Raw genomic sequence first — 15596 nt, 5'->3', positions numbered from 1 at the left:
TTTTATTACCTTATTTGATTAGAGGGTGTAGCATAACTTTTTCTATATGTATTTTCTTTTATTGATTTTGCAGAATCTCAACAATTGCACATCTCAGAAGTTCAGGTTGATTTAGAATAAATATACACATGTGGTTTTACCAAAGACTAGTTTAAAAAGTTCCTTAAGCCCTTTGAGGGGTGCAGGTTTCTTCACTACGTTAAAAACAGTGTGTGGGCAACACAAATGTCTCATTCAATCCTTAACATCGCTTTTGTTTTTTAAATCCTAAAGTCATGTCAGGTTTTCTGTCAGAGAGAAGTTATGGCGAGAAATATTTAAGTGTCATCAGCACAAAGGAGGTGAGTCCATAAAGCCAGCTTTCCGGCAAAAGGGTTGGAGGGCAGAGGGGTGGGATCCGAGACCGGGAAGAGGGGGAGGGTGTGCCGAGAGGGAGACTCCTCGGGTGAAGCTGCTGCAGACGGTGAGGCTGCTGCAGACAGAATCTCCCATCAGAGCGCGGAAGCTGTGACAGAGTGGCTACCTTCTCGGGCTGCCTGCATTCCCTTGAACGCCAGCGACGCGGGAATGTCACAGTTGTGGGGGGAAAGTGGGGTGCCACTGGCATGCTGCCACCCGTGTCCAGCAACATAACCAGAAGGAGCAGCGCTGTAGGTCATGTAGGGCGACACTTGGGCCGGGGTAGGGTAAGGAGCCATGCTGGATGCTGACACAAAACCGCTTACAGCTGGGAGACCGTTTGGTGCCTAAAAGGAGTCGGGAAAGAGAAGAGGTGAAAATAATCACATTAGAGTGGTTGATATTTCACCAGTTCTTAGAAAAACGCAGAATGTAAGTTCTGAGCAGTAACTGACAATATTCTGACTCTACCTTCTAATTTCCTTTTTTTTTTTTTCTTAGATTTGACTCTGTTTATATTCTAAATGCATTCAGTCTTGCTACTTAAATGTATTTTTTTCCACAAAGATTTTGAGGAGGCTAAAACCAGAAAATCCACAGTATTTGCTTTTGCTACTTGGAATTACAGGAAGGAAACACAAGGTGAGGAAAGAATGAATTGTGATGAAGTACTCTTAGAATCTGTGCAGCTCTCTGTCCGCCTCTGTCAGCTTCCCCCCACACTCCAGTTCTGTTTGGCGCTTTTGCTGAGATCTTTGTGAAGGGCCTGGTCGGTGTACTTTCATTTCCAGTAAAGAAGGGCAGAGTGTGTGCTGTCATTTTAGAAACTCGAAATGAGCATGACCTTTGTTAAATAAAACACGGCCATATTTTAAAACATCATGTTGAAAATGCCTGTTGGACAAAGGACATGCAAAGATTAGGCAGTTTGTCTATAAGGGTTTTTTAATGAAGATGAGGGGGGTATTTCTTCCAGAGTTACTTTATTAAAAAGGAAACTGTCAGAATATGAAAGGATTACATATGCATGGTTTTGAAATTGGAAAATTTGCTTGCAAAAGTTTTTCGGCTCTGTGATCTGAAGTTTTAGAAGCCATGTGGATAAATCTCTTGAAATGAATTTAAATGTAAAATCTTAGTTTGCAAACAAAACGCAGCAACTCTTGGCAGGCAAGTCTGCCTAGAAACCTTGGCATGCAATAAATTATTGTTGGTATCGTTACTATTAACAACACCAAAAACACCCTGATTTCTAATCCTGATTCTGGCATGAATACTCAGCACCCTTCTTCAAGTAACTTAATTTTCCCCCTTCAATTTCTACATTGTTTAGAAATAAGGAAAATGCCATTTCCTGGTGGTGATCTGAATAAATAAACATATTATCATATTTCCTAATGAAAATATAATGTAAATAATAGAAATATAATTTATAAAACCAATTAATCCTTAGAGGTAAGAAAAGCAGACATATGTTGGATACTATTTCCTATTCAACAGCAACATAGAAATTGTTTTCCAATGTAATTTATTTGGTTATTATTTTCACTTCCATGTCTATGAGAATGCAACAGTGGGGGTCTCAAAAATTATTTTCTCAATGTAGAGTAGTGCATGGAGTAAAATATATACATGGATGTGATTTAACACTGCTTGTGAATTTCTGTCAAACTAAGAATAAGAGTACAGGGGTTAACTTTATGTAGCTAGTTCTATAAGAACACACACCTCGTGTTCTTTTTTTTTTTTGGTCAGAGTGCTTGTTCTTTAAAAAATGGGGAAGAAGAAAAACTGAGGTTTCCTGAATCTTTCCTATGTCTCAGGCACTAAGAAATACCCAACATATTTTATCAAATAATTAAACTGATAAACTGTATCTCATTTTAACCTACTGAGTTTATAATAATTACAAAATAATTTACAATGAGTAAAACTCTATGTTTAATTGCAATTAAAATATGTTACAAATGATGATGTTCTGATTTTTAAGAAAGAAGCCATTGTACATCACTGTTGAATATAAATGAAATCTTATCCTCTTTTTATACAAGAGAATATAGATTAAGGAGTTCAGCCATTTACCCTAGGCCAATCAATCAGCAAGTCCATGACCATGTGTTAAAAGAAGTTATCACCCCTTCTGATACAGGATTCTCTGCAGCAAATCATACTGTTTCTCCCGGACAATTAAAAGATACCATTTCATTCCAAACTAGAGCATCTTTTCTGGTAAAAGTTTCTTTCCTCTTCTAGAACCTGACACTCAGTCTTAGGCCCTAATTCTGTTTCTTAACTTCTAAAAAAAAACCCTCTTTTCCCTGCTTTCTGAGAATAGCTCATTAGAAAATGGCTCAGAGGAGAAACACTTTAAGGCTCTCTCAGCAAATGAGTATGAAGATCAAGAACTGGCAACCTGCAGAAGAACTTTAGCATTGCACAGAGATTATATTTCTGATCATTATTATCTAGAATCTTCCCAATAACCTAAAAGAAATTAGTTTGGAAAGGAATTGCTCCAGTTCAATTATGGAAAGGTGTCTGCATCTGTATCTGGTCTCTTCTATTCTAGCATTAATTAATATTTTATACACCAAGTATCATAAAATAAGAATGTTAAGACTAAAGTGTTAAGACTAAAATTACTTTAAAGCTAATGAAAACTTTTGCTCAACATTTGACCAATACATGGGATAGACTATGTAGTATTCTACAGAAACAACATATTTAGCAACACAGCAGAAAAAAAAATGTATTGGTGAATTCTGTTTTTCATCACAGCTAAATTTTTCCTACTCATTCTTTTTTCTTTATATATATTTTTTCTATCATTCAACTTTACAGTTCTCTGAAATACTTTATCATATTCCCTTTTCCCCTTTCCTTCCCTTACACCCTTGCTGCTAGAACCATTGCTCTGATGTTACCCCTTTATTGGGGGCTCTTCAGCTCCTCAAATGTAATGTCTACAATCCTTGATGTGGGTCCACTTCTTTTTGCCCAGAGATGTTCTCCTGAGAAGTCAGGATGGAGTGGATTCTCATTTTAGATAATGCTCCTAGGATTTGTGGGAAGTCAAAACATTGAATTTAAGCCCAGGTTGCCATCAGGTGCCTTATTTATTCCATAACTACATTTGTTCATCAACTGTAAAAAAAAAAAAAAAAACACACACTAATAATTCTTTCCAGATTTGTCCATTTTCTATTAAGGCACCAAATTTATTTTTTATGTTAAATATTTCAAAGTCCTCTAAAATCTGCAATATTTTTAGAGTCATTTTAGTGATGCAGGCCCCACTATACTGCAGAAAGGAAGGTTGGGAAGGGGACCTTGGAGAGCTTTGACCTCTTCATCGTTAGGAGGCAAGGGAAGGCTCAAGAATTTGCTTTAAAAAAAAAAAAATCTTTAAACAGCATAGAAATAGCTCTTAGCTTTCACTCAGGTTAAATTATGACCTAGATTTGGGGTGGAAAAATTTTGTCTTAATTTCCCTTTTTACTTTTAAAGTTCATATTTAAAATTTTCTTTTAAATGGCATAATCAAGATGAGAGAACAAATATGCTTTAAATAAAATGTACCTGCCACCGTCACCATTCATTCTAGTGACCCAATAAACACATCAATTTTCTCACTATTAATTTTGAAACATGACATTAGTAAAAGATATAAATCTCTACCAGGTAAAGTAATTGTTATTTATGAAGCAATCATTGAAAGAGTAAAATTTTCCACCATAAAGGAAAACAACTACAGGTAGCATTGATGTTTGTTTATTCTTTCCAGTAAAAGAGCACATGACTTAAACTTCCCAAATCTGTTTAATGTTTTCAGTGAAGGGCATGTAATTAATCTGAAAAGCTAGTTAGGCTGAGTAGAGACTACCAAATGTACACCATAAATATCGTGGGAGCAAACATGCTAAATTACTCTATTTAATTGGATTGTAAATATGATTTATAAATCGACCAACATATGGAATCCCCAGGGAAGAGTAAACAAATTTTCCAAATGAAACCCCAGCAATGGGCATGTAATGGAAATCTCATTTCTGAAAATGACTTTACCTAAAGATTCCATAAATAAGACCTCAATCTATCAACCCCTTTTTCATGTGGATCATGTGGATCTTCCATGGAAGCCAAGAGAATCCTTTCCTCTAAAGAACTGTACAAGGGTCCTCCCTAAGACAAACTATCTTCAATCTAATTTTGAGAATGAGATTTACTAATACAAAGTAAAATAGACCAAACTGCATACCCTGGAAAAAGTAAGTTTCTGTTTTGTTGAATGTTTCCAGAAAAAGACACCTTTTATCCCACTGACATTAAACAAAAGAGTTCAGGGAAAAAATATGTTAAGATGCAATGTAGTCTAGTTACGGTTATCACAAGAATGAATGAAAGTATGACTTTTCATTGCATTTGTTCTAAAATGTTACACAGATTTGCCAGTTTTTAAAAATATTTTCAAATGACTATGTTGAGAAGCTGTATTGGCAGAGAGTTAGACTATAAACAGTCTGAGGACAGGGTCTTGCCTTTAATCATCTCGTCCTCACAAAATGGGACACATTATAGGTGTTTCATAATCACTTGTATACTTAAGTTAGTGCAGCCTTTTGAAAGCAAAACGTGTGATGTTCTTGCTTTTTAAAAACAAGAAAAAACAAAACAAACAAAAAAACTGGGCACCTTTTATCACAGAATAAGCATTACATTTTAAGTAAGCAAAATGAGTAAAGCTGTTGAAAAGGTAAATAAAAGTTGTAACCTAGCTATTTCATTATTTAATTTATGGTCATTGCATTTATTCTCCTCCCCCCACCACTGCCCCCAGAGAAAAAGGAAATGCATTAGTTTCCAAACACTCAAGACCATGAAAAAAAACTGGTATGACAACTGTCTGGCATCTAGAGGTTATAGACAATTCCTCAAATTCTGGGAGTTGTCTACTCAACATTTTCTTTCTTGCAAAAATGCAAATAGTAGTGCCAAGTCTTCAATCCACAATCTTTCATCCACTCCTCAGCCCAACCTGGTCCTTCCCTTATGATAAAATGAGTTTACCCTGGCTTTATAATAAAGTATGTTCAGCCACAAACAGCTGTGCTTCACCTAGAATTTCCACCTAGGTATCATAAGCAAGAAAAAGCTTCAGATCTGAAAATAAACAAGATTCTCTCTCTCTCTTTTTTTTTTGTGAAGTCATTTTTCTGGCTGCTGTTCTACCCTTCTTAATTCATTATGCAATAACCTAGTAAAATAAATCTGACAAAATGAAATGACAGTTGTAAATATGATTTCAACATTCATCCAAAAGGATCTTAATTATATTTCGTTATCACACTGCAGATCTAATTGTCTCTAGGTAATGGAAAGCTGCTATTTTAAATGTTTTTCTAAATTTTATGTTTCCAAAATGTTAATAAAATTGATGTAGCCTTGAAAAAAATTTAAATAGCTTTTTTTGGTATTTCATATGATATGTTTTACCAATACATAATTACTAATTTTAAAACATAGTTAAAAGCTAGCCAGGTCAAAGAATATTTTTCATAATAGGTAATATGAATTTCAAAGACTATTAACATTTACCTGAAATTGATTCTGTATAAAATTATGAATTATTTAGCACAAAATAACTTTATTTAACATGAAGGAAAATCTAGGGCAACTTTATTTATATTTTCACAAGAACACTATGTCTGCAAGGAGAGTCAGTCTGTTAAATAATGCACTAGAAAATTATACTCAGGAAATACTATATTTTAAATATAATGTACAAATGAATGTTTCATAAGAATTTCAGATTAATTTATGTCTCCAAATTAAACTCTTTTCACATCTCATTTACCTCTGAACTTTTTCTTAAGTTCAAGTATTTATACATTATTCTCCATTCCTGATCAATTTATAGCTAATTTTATATTAAACTTGCTGTCTAAGTTGTTTTCACTACCCCAAAATAAAGATACTCAAAGCTTATAAATCTACCATTCAGATTACTTGAATCAGAGTACCAGATATTCTTTTTTCTTTTCCTTGAGAAAGTATGCCTAATAATACAAAGAAAATTTCAACACCTATACAACTGTTTATGAACTCTTTAAAAAAAAGAATGAGGTAGTAATTCACTAAGTACCATATAAAAGGGTAGATATATTCCAACCGCATGTTTCTCTATATGTTTTGTTTGTTGGGTTTTTTTGCCATGCAGTTGCATTCAGAGAGTTTTATATTTTCAACAGAAAAGAGCCAGCCATTAGGACCCAGAGAAACAGTATCGTCATTGAGAGTTAGATGAGATTAAAGAGTTCGAGTCCAACATTAAATGTAGGTGAAAAAAGTAAAAATAAATATCCTTTTTCTTCTATTCTCAAAGATAGACAATAAGGATTTCTGAATGGCACTATAAAATATCAATTGCAGTATAATAGTAATGTGTCCAAGTTTGAATATTCTAATGTTTTAAAAACAAGATAGATGTGTGCATAAGGTTCTAATTACTAGCAATCGGGCAACTTTCTTTGCAGTTTAAGCTGAAAACAGAAACTCTAGATTACAGTAATCAATAGACCCTATGATCAATTGTTGGTAATTTTACAGGTATATTCTGACAAAGGATTATGCTCTAAGTCCTATGATCCTGAACTCTCAATTTCCTCCTTTATTAACTAAAATGAAACTGAGATCATATAATAGTGCGCTATTTAATAACAACCATAAATACCATAAAAGTATTATGGGCAAAAATCTTGGTAAGTTTTTTTTTTTTTGTCAAAGACTTTCAACTTTTGTTCATAACACAGAGAAAAGTGTTACCCAAGTTTACACTAGGATTGTAGAAACATACATATGCTGATAACATTTTGAAAAATAACCTTAAAAAATAAAATTACCCTTCAAATATTTGTAGGAGAAATGCATAAACATATATGTAATACACACACACAACACACCTTATATTTGCAAGTCTGTTGATGAGCAAATTTTAATGTATAACTTTACCCTCAAGGAAATTAATGTCTAAACTCCAAAACTGCTCACAAAATGACACATTCTAAGTATATGTGTCTACTTAGCACACCTTCAGCATTAAGCACTATTTTGACAGCTATAATAGAGTAGCTGCTGATTTAATTATGCATGGAAATTTTTCAAGTTTTGAAATTTTACATCATTTATATTATCTTACAACATGGCAATGCAGAAGGTTAGTGGATTGCCATTAAGAACTTTCCAAATGAAAGTTTGATACAAATGTCTTTTCCTTCAAAAATTTTTAATTTTTTCTCAAGCATTTAGAACAATACTTATTGGCCACTTGTTTATTCATTCTTATAAATTGATAATTTAATGATTTGATAGTCACTGCATAAAATGTAATGGATTTTTAATGTTCAGAAAATACAAAGTAGATTACTTCACACTGTTCTATTTTTATTTTAAATTGATTGGTTTCATTTTGAAGTGTGTGTATTAACCATTTCTAAACAAGATTAAACACTAGATCTATAATTCAAGGGAGTAAAAATAAAAGTAATTCTGAAGATTCTTGTATTATGACACTGCTTTATTTATAAACTAGGTTCATCAACTCTATGTGGGAGACTTTTTTTTCAGCTCTATACTTCACAATCTTATTTCAGGAAATGATGACCTAATAAACATTACTGAGCACCTATTAAATGCTTACTACTCTATATGCTAGGTGCTTTATAGACACTCTATTGTTTGTAACAAAATACCTTGACACTTTCTATGAACTCCCTGATCAAAATATATTCTGACAAAATAAAAAACTACTTGTTTTTAAGTCAATCTCTAAGCGCCATTTCTATCCATGGGCAATATATAATGAATACTTACTATGTGCCCCATGTTGTATTATCACATTGAAATTTCACACTGCTTGAGGTTGGGCCTATTATTTCTCTGTTTTATAGATGAAAAAAGAGCGACTCTAAAAGGTTAAATAACTTGCTTAAGTGGCAATGGTGCTATTGATCATAACGCCTCTTCTGTCCTACCTGCTCTTCTGCGGAAGAAGGTAGTGACAAACTTTCTTATGATTTCTCGTTCGCATGCTTAACAAATAGAGATTCAGGAAAGGGACCCTCCTTCCTTGCTGCTATTTTCTGTGATATTTGTCATGGGAGAGCTACTAATATATACGGGATTCTGTTGTAACAAAATAAAGGAGGGAAGACAAAGTGGAAATGGTGTTTGTTAGAGAAAATAAAGACTAGGATTTTTTTTTTCCCCAAGTGAATAAAAGTTCCAAGTTCCATTGAGCGGAAAAAACTGATTTTTACAGATATGAAAACATTGAAAGTTTTAAAATTTCAAAATAATAAAAGAAAACTGGGTATTTTGAGGCTGTGGAATAGGAGTTTGGCATGAATAAATTTGCAAACCTACACAGGTCTGTTCAAAGAAGGTCCGGCTTTGTTGTTGTTTGGTTTTTTGAGAGCTTTGAACTCCTGACTCCACCGTGGTGATGAATTTAGATTCAAAACTCTGGGGCTTTTGTTGTTATGGTTGTTTAGCTTTTCTCAAGGAAAAGAAAAAAAACAACAACACGGGGTGTTTTAAGTTTTCTTTTGGAGAGTCGAGGGAGGGACAGAGGGAAAGAAAAATTAAACGGTCGACAGCCAGTCCGTATAATTTGAGGTTTTCTCACTAACCTCCCTGGGGAGATGACGACGTGACCTTTAATCGGGGCGCGGGAACTGTCTGAAGTTGCTCCGGCTGCCCTCTACTCGCTGTCGCGGGGCCCGCCACGCGCGCCTGTGCCCGGGCAGCCGCGGGCCGTCCGCGCGGGAGGAGCCGCGGCGCCGCGCCCTCGGGCGTGCAGGCCGCTCGCCGCGCGCGCAGCTGGGAACCCACGGCCGCCCGCCTGGCCCCTCGAAGACGCCTTCCCCGGTGAGTGCAGCCCCGACTCGGGCCGCGGAGAGGGCTTCGGGCGCAACTCGTTTGGCCAACAGGCCCCGAGGCGCTTCCAGGGCCGCCGCCCCGGCCCCCGGCTGAGGGGTCGAGGCCTCACCCCGCCCTCGCGCGTCGGGCGTCGTCCCACCCCCGCCGCCCTGGCCTGGGGCTCGTGGCCGCCACGGGGAGGCGGCTGGGGCTTCTCCTCGGTCGAGGCTCCAAGAAGGGCCCGGACCTCCATCGCCCGAGCCCCGCGGCCCACCCAGCGGGGCCCCCGCCTCCTCACCTGCGCGTACTTGGCTTCCTGCTCCAAGGCCCCCTTCTCCAGCCCGTTGACCGCGTGCGGGGCGGCGGCGGGGAAGTTGCTGCGGCCCAGGCTGCTCCACTCCTCCACCTTGGGGCTGTGGTAGGGGGAGCTGTCGCTCACTCCTGGGGGGAGGAAGAGAGGGCGTCAGGCTGGACGGCCGACTGCGCGCCCCCTCCTGAGACCCGCCCGGAACCTGCGACCCGCGAGCGCCAGGGCCGCGACCTCCGGCGGCCCCCTGCCCTCCGCCTCCCAGGGGCGCGGGGCCCGCCTCTCCGGCCGGCAGCCCGGGGCCCGGCCCAGGTGACGCCTCGGAGTAGGCCTCTCCCGGCTCTCTGCCCCACGCCCGCGGGAAGACTTTTTTTTTTTCTTTTTTCAACCGGCCTTTGATTACCTCCTCCCGTCCTCGCTCCCCCGGGGAAACGAGTGGAAGGAATCAAAGTTTTCCCTCGAATTTTCTCAAATCGGGGAAAGAACGCGTGAAACTGGATGCGCCGTTCTCCCCATCCTAACCCAGGGTCGACTGGGGGTTGACAAAAATCTGAGACTGGTGCGGGCTGAAACGGGAGAGAGGGTCGCGCTGGCCTAACTATGCCTGTTCTGGCGCTCAGAAACATCCAGAAAGTGCTCACTGTGCTGTGGGGATCTAGTACTTAAGTCAACAGATGGAACAAAAGACCCGTAAAGTCTTTTGCAAACAAATGACTAAAGGATGCCCACAATATACATGCAAAGCATAAGTGCATAGGTGTGTGCCTCCCTTGTGTGTGACTGCCCTTCGTGCTCTATCTCTATACATTAAATACTGAGATTATGTGCATATGACTCAAAAAACAAGTAGTACAATTACCTCTGTAAGTGCCACCAGTGTCAGAGGCAAGGTCATAGGTTTACTTTTTCAATGAAACAAAAGGTTAGGAAAATTAAAGTGGAATTAAGTGTTTTGGACAAGAGGTAAAGCTGTCAACTATCCTTTATGCTCTTTATAGAGACGCAAAGAAAATTATATGATGTAAACCGATTACCACAATACCAAGAGGTGTGCATGTTGAATCATCCGCATCTTTAAGTGAACAAGTACAATTAAAGAGAAGATATTTGAAAAGGAGGAGCAGTTTGTGTTGGGACCCATGGGTGGAGGACTGAAGTCTGACAAAGCTACTACAACGATCTTAAACACTTCCATCTGATACTGTGCTTCAAAAGCAGGGCAGTCATTTTGAGGAAAGATCATTTGTAGAAATAATCATTTTATATTCACAGATTTGTCAGAAAACAGGTTGGTTAAAGCTGGCACCCAGAATCAACAATATGTAGAATGAAGAGTTGCTTCTCTCCATAATCTAATACTTTTCCTACTGACATTTGGTCTGATTGTAGGTTCCCTAGGGAAGAAAGGTTTTCTTTTCAACTCTGTCAGTCTTTTTTTACTATACCTCCCCCTCTCCAAAGAATTAAGATTGTGTTCCAATTTGCACCAGGAAATAGTATTTTGGCCCAGAACTGCCAGTCTTTCCTTGCCTTCCCAGACAAAAGGCAATCGGTGGGCACAAGCCTGAAGTTATCTTAAGAAATTGAGATCCCCCTGCGCGCCCCCATTTCTGCTGATCTCACACTTTCCCATGAACAGGGGCTTCCTTTAAATGTCAGTGAGGTCAGTTTATCCTATAAATCAAGGGCAAACTCTCTCCAACTAAAGCTCCAGCCAGCTCCAAATAAGACAAAACTGGGCCCTTAGAAGGATCCTATAAAGTCACAGTCAGAAAACAAGAAGATGAGAAATCAGGGCTATGCTTTAATTATTTAAAAAGATAATTGTGCCAATGTGGTGGCAACCGAGAAAGGCAGGAAATAATTAAATGAACTATTTCCCCTTTTCCTATTTAATCCCCCCCCCCCAGCTCTTTTTAAAGTTTTGGCTGAGAAATTAAGAAGGTAGGCTCTTTATATCTGTATTATTTAAATTCTGCGTCTAGGGCATTTTTGACTTTGTTTTCTCCCTACTGAGAAAGAAGTTAACGCGGTTTTACGTTTTGTGATATTCTGTTTTAACAACGCAGTAAAAGAAAACAAACTCGGGTCTCCTGCGGAAGCCCGACTGAGCATAAGGGCGCGGGGAACCGTCCTTAGCAGCAGAATAAGACACTCACAACACGCAACGTCAAGGGTGAGAAAGGAAAGGAACGGTGGGGTGGCACCACTGAAAGCGTGCAGGGGCGGGATGTCCACTAGGATTCCCTGGGACTGGGGGACTCTAAAGGCAAGCGGCAGGGCTGGGGAAAACGGGAAAGAACAGGAGAGAGGACAGCGTGGAATCGCCGTGCATTTCCCTTCATTATAGCGGTGGTTGGCGTCACTTCCTAGGATATACATGTGCTAAAATCTGTTAAGGTAAAAAGTGTCCGGTGGCGGGGAGGAGGAGAGCGGGAGAAAGAGAGAAATAAAGCAGAAAATTAGTCCCAGAATGAGCAGTGCTCTAACATGCAAGTTACTAGTAGTAACTTCGGGACCTCCGTTTCCGAGGAAAATGAAGTGAAGCATAAGAATGAAACCAATTAGGTGACATTTGAACTTCCTGCCTGAGCAAATTTGGTCTGATTGCCAGAATGCAAGAAGAATACTGCAATTTCTACAGAGTCCCCGACGCCCCAGACAAGCCGCCCGAAGTCGTCTCTGCAGCCGGCAGCTCCACGGGCCCGCTCAGGCCTCTCGGGCTGCGCCCCAAGTCCGGCCCCGGCCGCGCTCTCCAAGTGAGCGAGCTGGTCCGAGGCTGCCGCGGCGCGAGAGGCGGGGGAGGGTGGAAAATGCGAACCATGTGTTGGGGATGGGGGATGTTATGGGTCTGGTAGTTTGAGATGAGGCAGTAGACTGTGTGTGGCAAGGAAACGAAGGGCATGAATTTCACGTTAATGAGATCAGGACACCCCCTGGGAGGACTCCTTAAGTTTCCAAAGGAAAAAGTCTCAGGTGGTGGGACAGACGCGGGCCCCTGGAGGCGCAGATGCGGTAACCCCAGAGAGGGTGTGGAAGGAAGCTCTGCACAATCCCATATCCGGCCCCCCGCGCCCTTACCTTGGTCGGTGATGGAGCGAATGCCCAGGATGTCGGTGACGGAGTGCGAGGAGGGCCAGGTGCGCGGCATGGCCACTGAGCCGGGGATGGCGGGCACCCCAGGAGGCGTGGGCACCTTAGCGGCGGCCGCCGTGATGGGGCTGGGATAGGAGTAGATGTGGTTATAGGGCAGCGCCGGCTGCGGCGCCGGTTGGTGCTGCTTGTAGGAGTCGTAATGGCCCTGTTGGGCCAAGTTGCCGATCTTGTTGCGCAGGATGCGGCTGATGGAGCTCACCGAGGGCACGTTGTACTTGTCACACACGCCGTCCGCCAGCAGGCGGTCCCGGATCTCCCAGGCGAAGATGCCGGGGTCTCTCTGCTTGTAGGTCCGGATGTGCTTCACTACGGTGGGGGTGGTGACCCGAGGCTTGCTGCCCCCAATGGCTCCTGGCAAGATCGAGCCTGTCTCATTGTAGCGCGCCAGGATCTTGCTGACGCAGCCGTGCGAGACCCTTAGCTGGCGGCTGATGTCACACGGTCGGATGCCCAGTTGGGCCAGCTCCACTATGCGAAGCCGGATGGCGTTGGGCAGCGGCCTCCCGTTCACGAATACTCCTCCCAACTGGTTTACCTCCCCAAAGGCTGGCTCTGCAAAACGAACACACGGCGCGCGGGGACGCGCACCCACAGTTTGGGACAACCGCTTGCCACTCGGCCTCCGCGCGCGTCAGGGGGCAAGGCGGAGGCACCCGCCTGGGACTAAGGACTCGGGCTTTCACCAAACCATACGGTCCCCGAGCCTTGAGGAACGGCCTCAAATCACCGCGGTTGAGTCAGACCCTCCTCCCTCATTCCGGCAGTGCCTGCGGCCGATACAAGCAAATAAAGTGGTGACACGCAGGGCCTCTCCGAGTGTTCAGAAGCCTCCGAAGCAGGCGGGGAAGTCGGTCTTGACGCCTGCAAAGCGGTTCCTTCTCGCCCATTCGGCGCTAATGTCCTTGGGCCGCTCCCCCTCGATCCCCAGCGCCCCGCCTAGGGACCTGCGCAATTAGACAAAGTCTAGGTTTTTTTTTTCTGGTTGGCTTTTTTACCCTGTGTACGCGAAACAAAATTTGGTCCGCCACCGGGGCGCGGGGCTTCCTGATGCCACTGCTCCCTAGTCTTGAAATCAGAAAATGGCATCAACAGCAGCAATCCAGTAGCCAGCGTTCAGACTGAACTGCTGCGAGCCGCTGACCCTTAGCGTGTTCCTACAACTTGTAGGAACTCGAGCAAAGTCAATAAGGAGAGTGTGAGCGCTCAGTGGTGCGCGCCCTAGCGCGCCCTCCCTCCCTCGCCCGCTCGCTCCCTCCCTCCCTTCCCGGCTCTGACAGCGTACCCCGCCGCCACTCACCCATTGCTCCGAGCAGTACACCAACCGGGCCCCAGTTCCGCACTCCCAGAAAGAAACTCTTCGCGTGGCCTTAGTGGCCCGTCGTGCTGCTGCCCCGGGCCGCCGGTGCCTCCGCTTCTCCCCGGGAGGAGGCGGCGAGAGTGCAAAAGGAAGGAGTAAAAGGAAGTCTGTGCCCCGTTGAAAGAGGCTTGAGTTCTGCATTTCAATCTAAGCAGCAACGTGGGCTGGCCTGAGCGGGGCCGGGCGGCTCCGTCTATCACTCACTAGGGGCACGCCCCCAAAGAGGAGGGCCCGGAGGCAAGCTGCGTGATGATTGGTTTGGCCCGTTGAGCGACAGCACAGTCCGGGAAAGTTCTTCCGCTGTCTCTTTCAATCTCGCTCTGCACCTGGGTGACTAAATACAATGACAAGAGGTGTTTGACACCTTCCCAGGGGCAGCGCAAACAGCAAAATCAGGCTCTTAAAAATGCTGAATAAGCAAACTAAAGCTTTTGGTCTGAATTCGAGAGACCCGAAGGGAGAAGGGGCCGAGAAGACTTCTTTGGGGGGAAGGCAGACATCTCAGAATTTAAGTTAAAACTCCAGGTGGGAGGTGAGCGCCGCTGTCTTTGATGGTGGTCATGGCGGGGGTTCTTAGAATAGCCTGTCATGCAAGCTTCAAGAGGTTGTCAAGAGAGGATGGCTGTTACCAGCGGATCTTACTGCACTACATCCTACGCCGAGAGACCAGAGCGCAGGTGTGAGAAGGAAGGCCCATCGGAGAGACGAGGAGAATAGGGGAGACCAACCAAAGGGTCGCAAAGAGTCGGATACGAAACTGGGCGACTAAACACGAGCAGGAGCCAGAGATGGAGGCCACTGTTACCTCCAAGTGGACACCGCTCTCCTCGCCTCGTGACTAACTCCCCACAACAGTCTCTAGAGAGTTCATCCAGGAACGCGGGGTCAAACATTAGCCTAGGCTCCAAGCACGAACGTAATTACACGCGACTACAGCGAGCGCATAGCCAACTTCAACCATTGACAGGCATGGGGCACTCTCTGCGGAACCCAGTACACTGGAGAGCTCAGTCATGTTGCTGGTTCGCTGGCCCTTGGTGCCAACGACGTTCGCCGGGTTTCCCCCACCAGTGAACCACTGCAAAGGGCTTATGTTTAAACATGAAAGACTCGTTCCTAAGAATGTGAACACCGAATCTGCACATGTGTGTGAGTCCCACATCTTCTCACTAGCTGCCAGAGGCCCTGCAGTTAAGCCTACCTTCCTAATTTTCCTTTTCAGTCACGCTAACTCTAATGTAAAGTGTCTTTTTAGCGGTCAAAGTTATTCACATTTTGAGTATGGGTTATGGAGAATGCGAATCAAAATTAAAAGCAAGGTGGGAAACATTTTTAATGAACCTGGGAGTTTGCACTGCTTCAGGGTCGAGGCTATTTACACTGCCTCTTGACAGTCATAAGGTTACCTCCTGGTGCGCAAAAGTTTCAGTCCTGAGGGATGAGCTCCGGTTTACACATAGG

The 15596-nt window shown here is 42.9% G+C and overlaps 1 protein-coding gene across 1 annotated transcript; it reads right to left on the bottom strand.

Moving 5' to 3' along the window:
* Nucleotides 1-491: 491 nt before the first annotated feature.
* Nucleotides 492-13665, bottom strand: PAX9 (paired box 9). The gene is made up of 4 exons (XM_065906066.1): nucleotides 13587-13665; nucleotides 12704-13330; nucleotides 9614-9756; nucleotides 492-746 (listed from the first exon to the last, which is right to left on the bottom strand). The coding sequence occupies exons 1-4, from the start codon at nucleotides 13663-13665 to the stop codon at nucleotides 492-494; spliced, it is 1104 nt and encodes a 367-aa protein (XP_065762138.1).
* Between the last annotated feature and the right edge of the window lie 1931 nt (nucleotides 13666-15596).

The sequence above is a fragment of the Muntiacus reevesi genome, chromosome 15 (assembly GCF_963930625.1).
Source record: "Muntiacus reevesi chromosome 15, mMunRee1.1, whole genome shotgun sequence".
Taxonomy (NCBI): Eukaryota; Metazoa; Chordata; class Mammalia; order Artiodactyla; family Cervidae; genus Muntiacus; species Muntiacus reevesi.
The sequence above is the reverse complement of the archived record's forward strand: the minus strand, read 5'-3'. Positions and strand labels throughout refer to the sequence as shown.

Coding starts and splice junctions, on each gene's coding strand:
- PAX9 (XM_065906066.1), bottom strand. CDS start 13,665: ATGGGCGAGAAGGAACCGCTTTGCAGGCGTCAAGACCGACTTCCCCGC. Junction 13,331..13,586: donor GCTTCTGAACACTCGGAGAG/GCCCTGCGTGTC, acceptor TTCGTTTTGCAG/AGCCAGCCTTTGGGGAGGTA. Junction 9,757..12,703: donor TCGCTCCATCACCGACCAAG/GTAAGGGCGCGG, acceptor TCCTCCCCCCAG/GAGTGAGCGACAGCTCCCCC.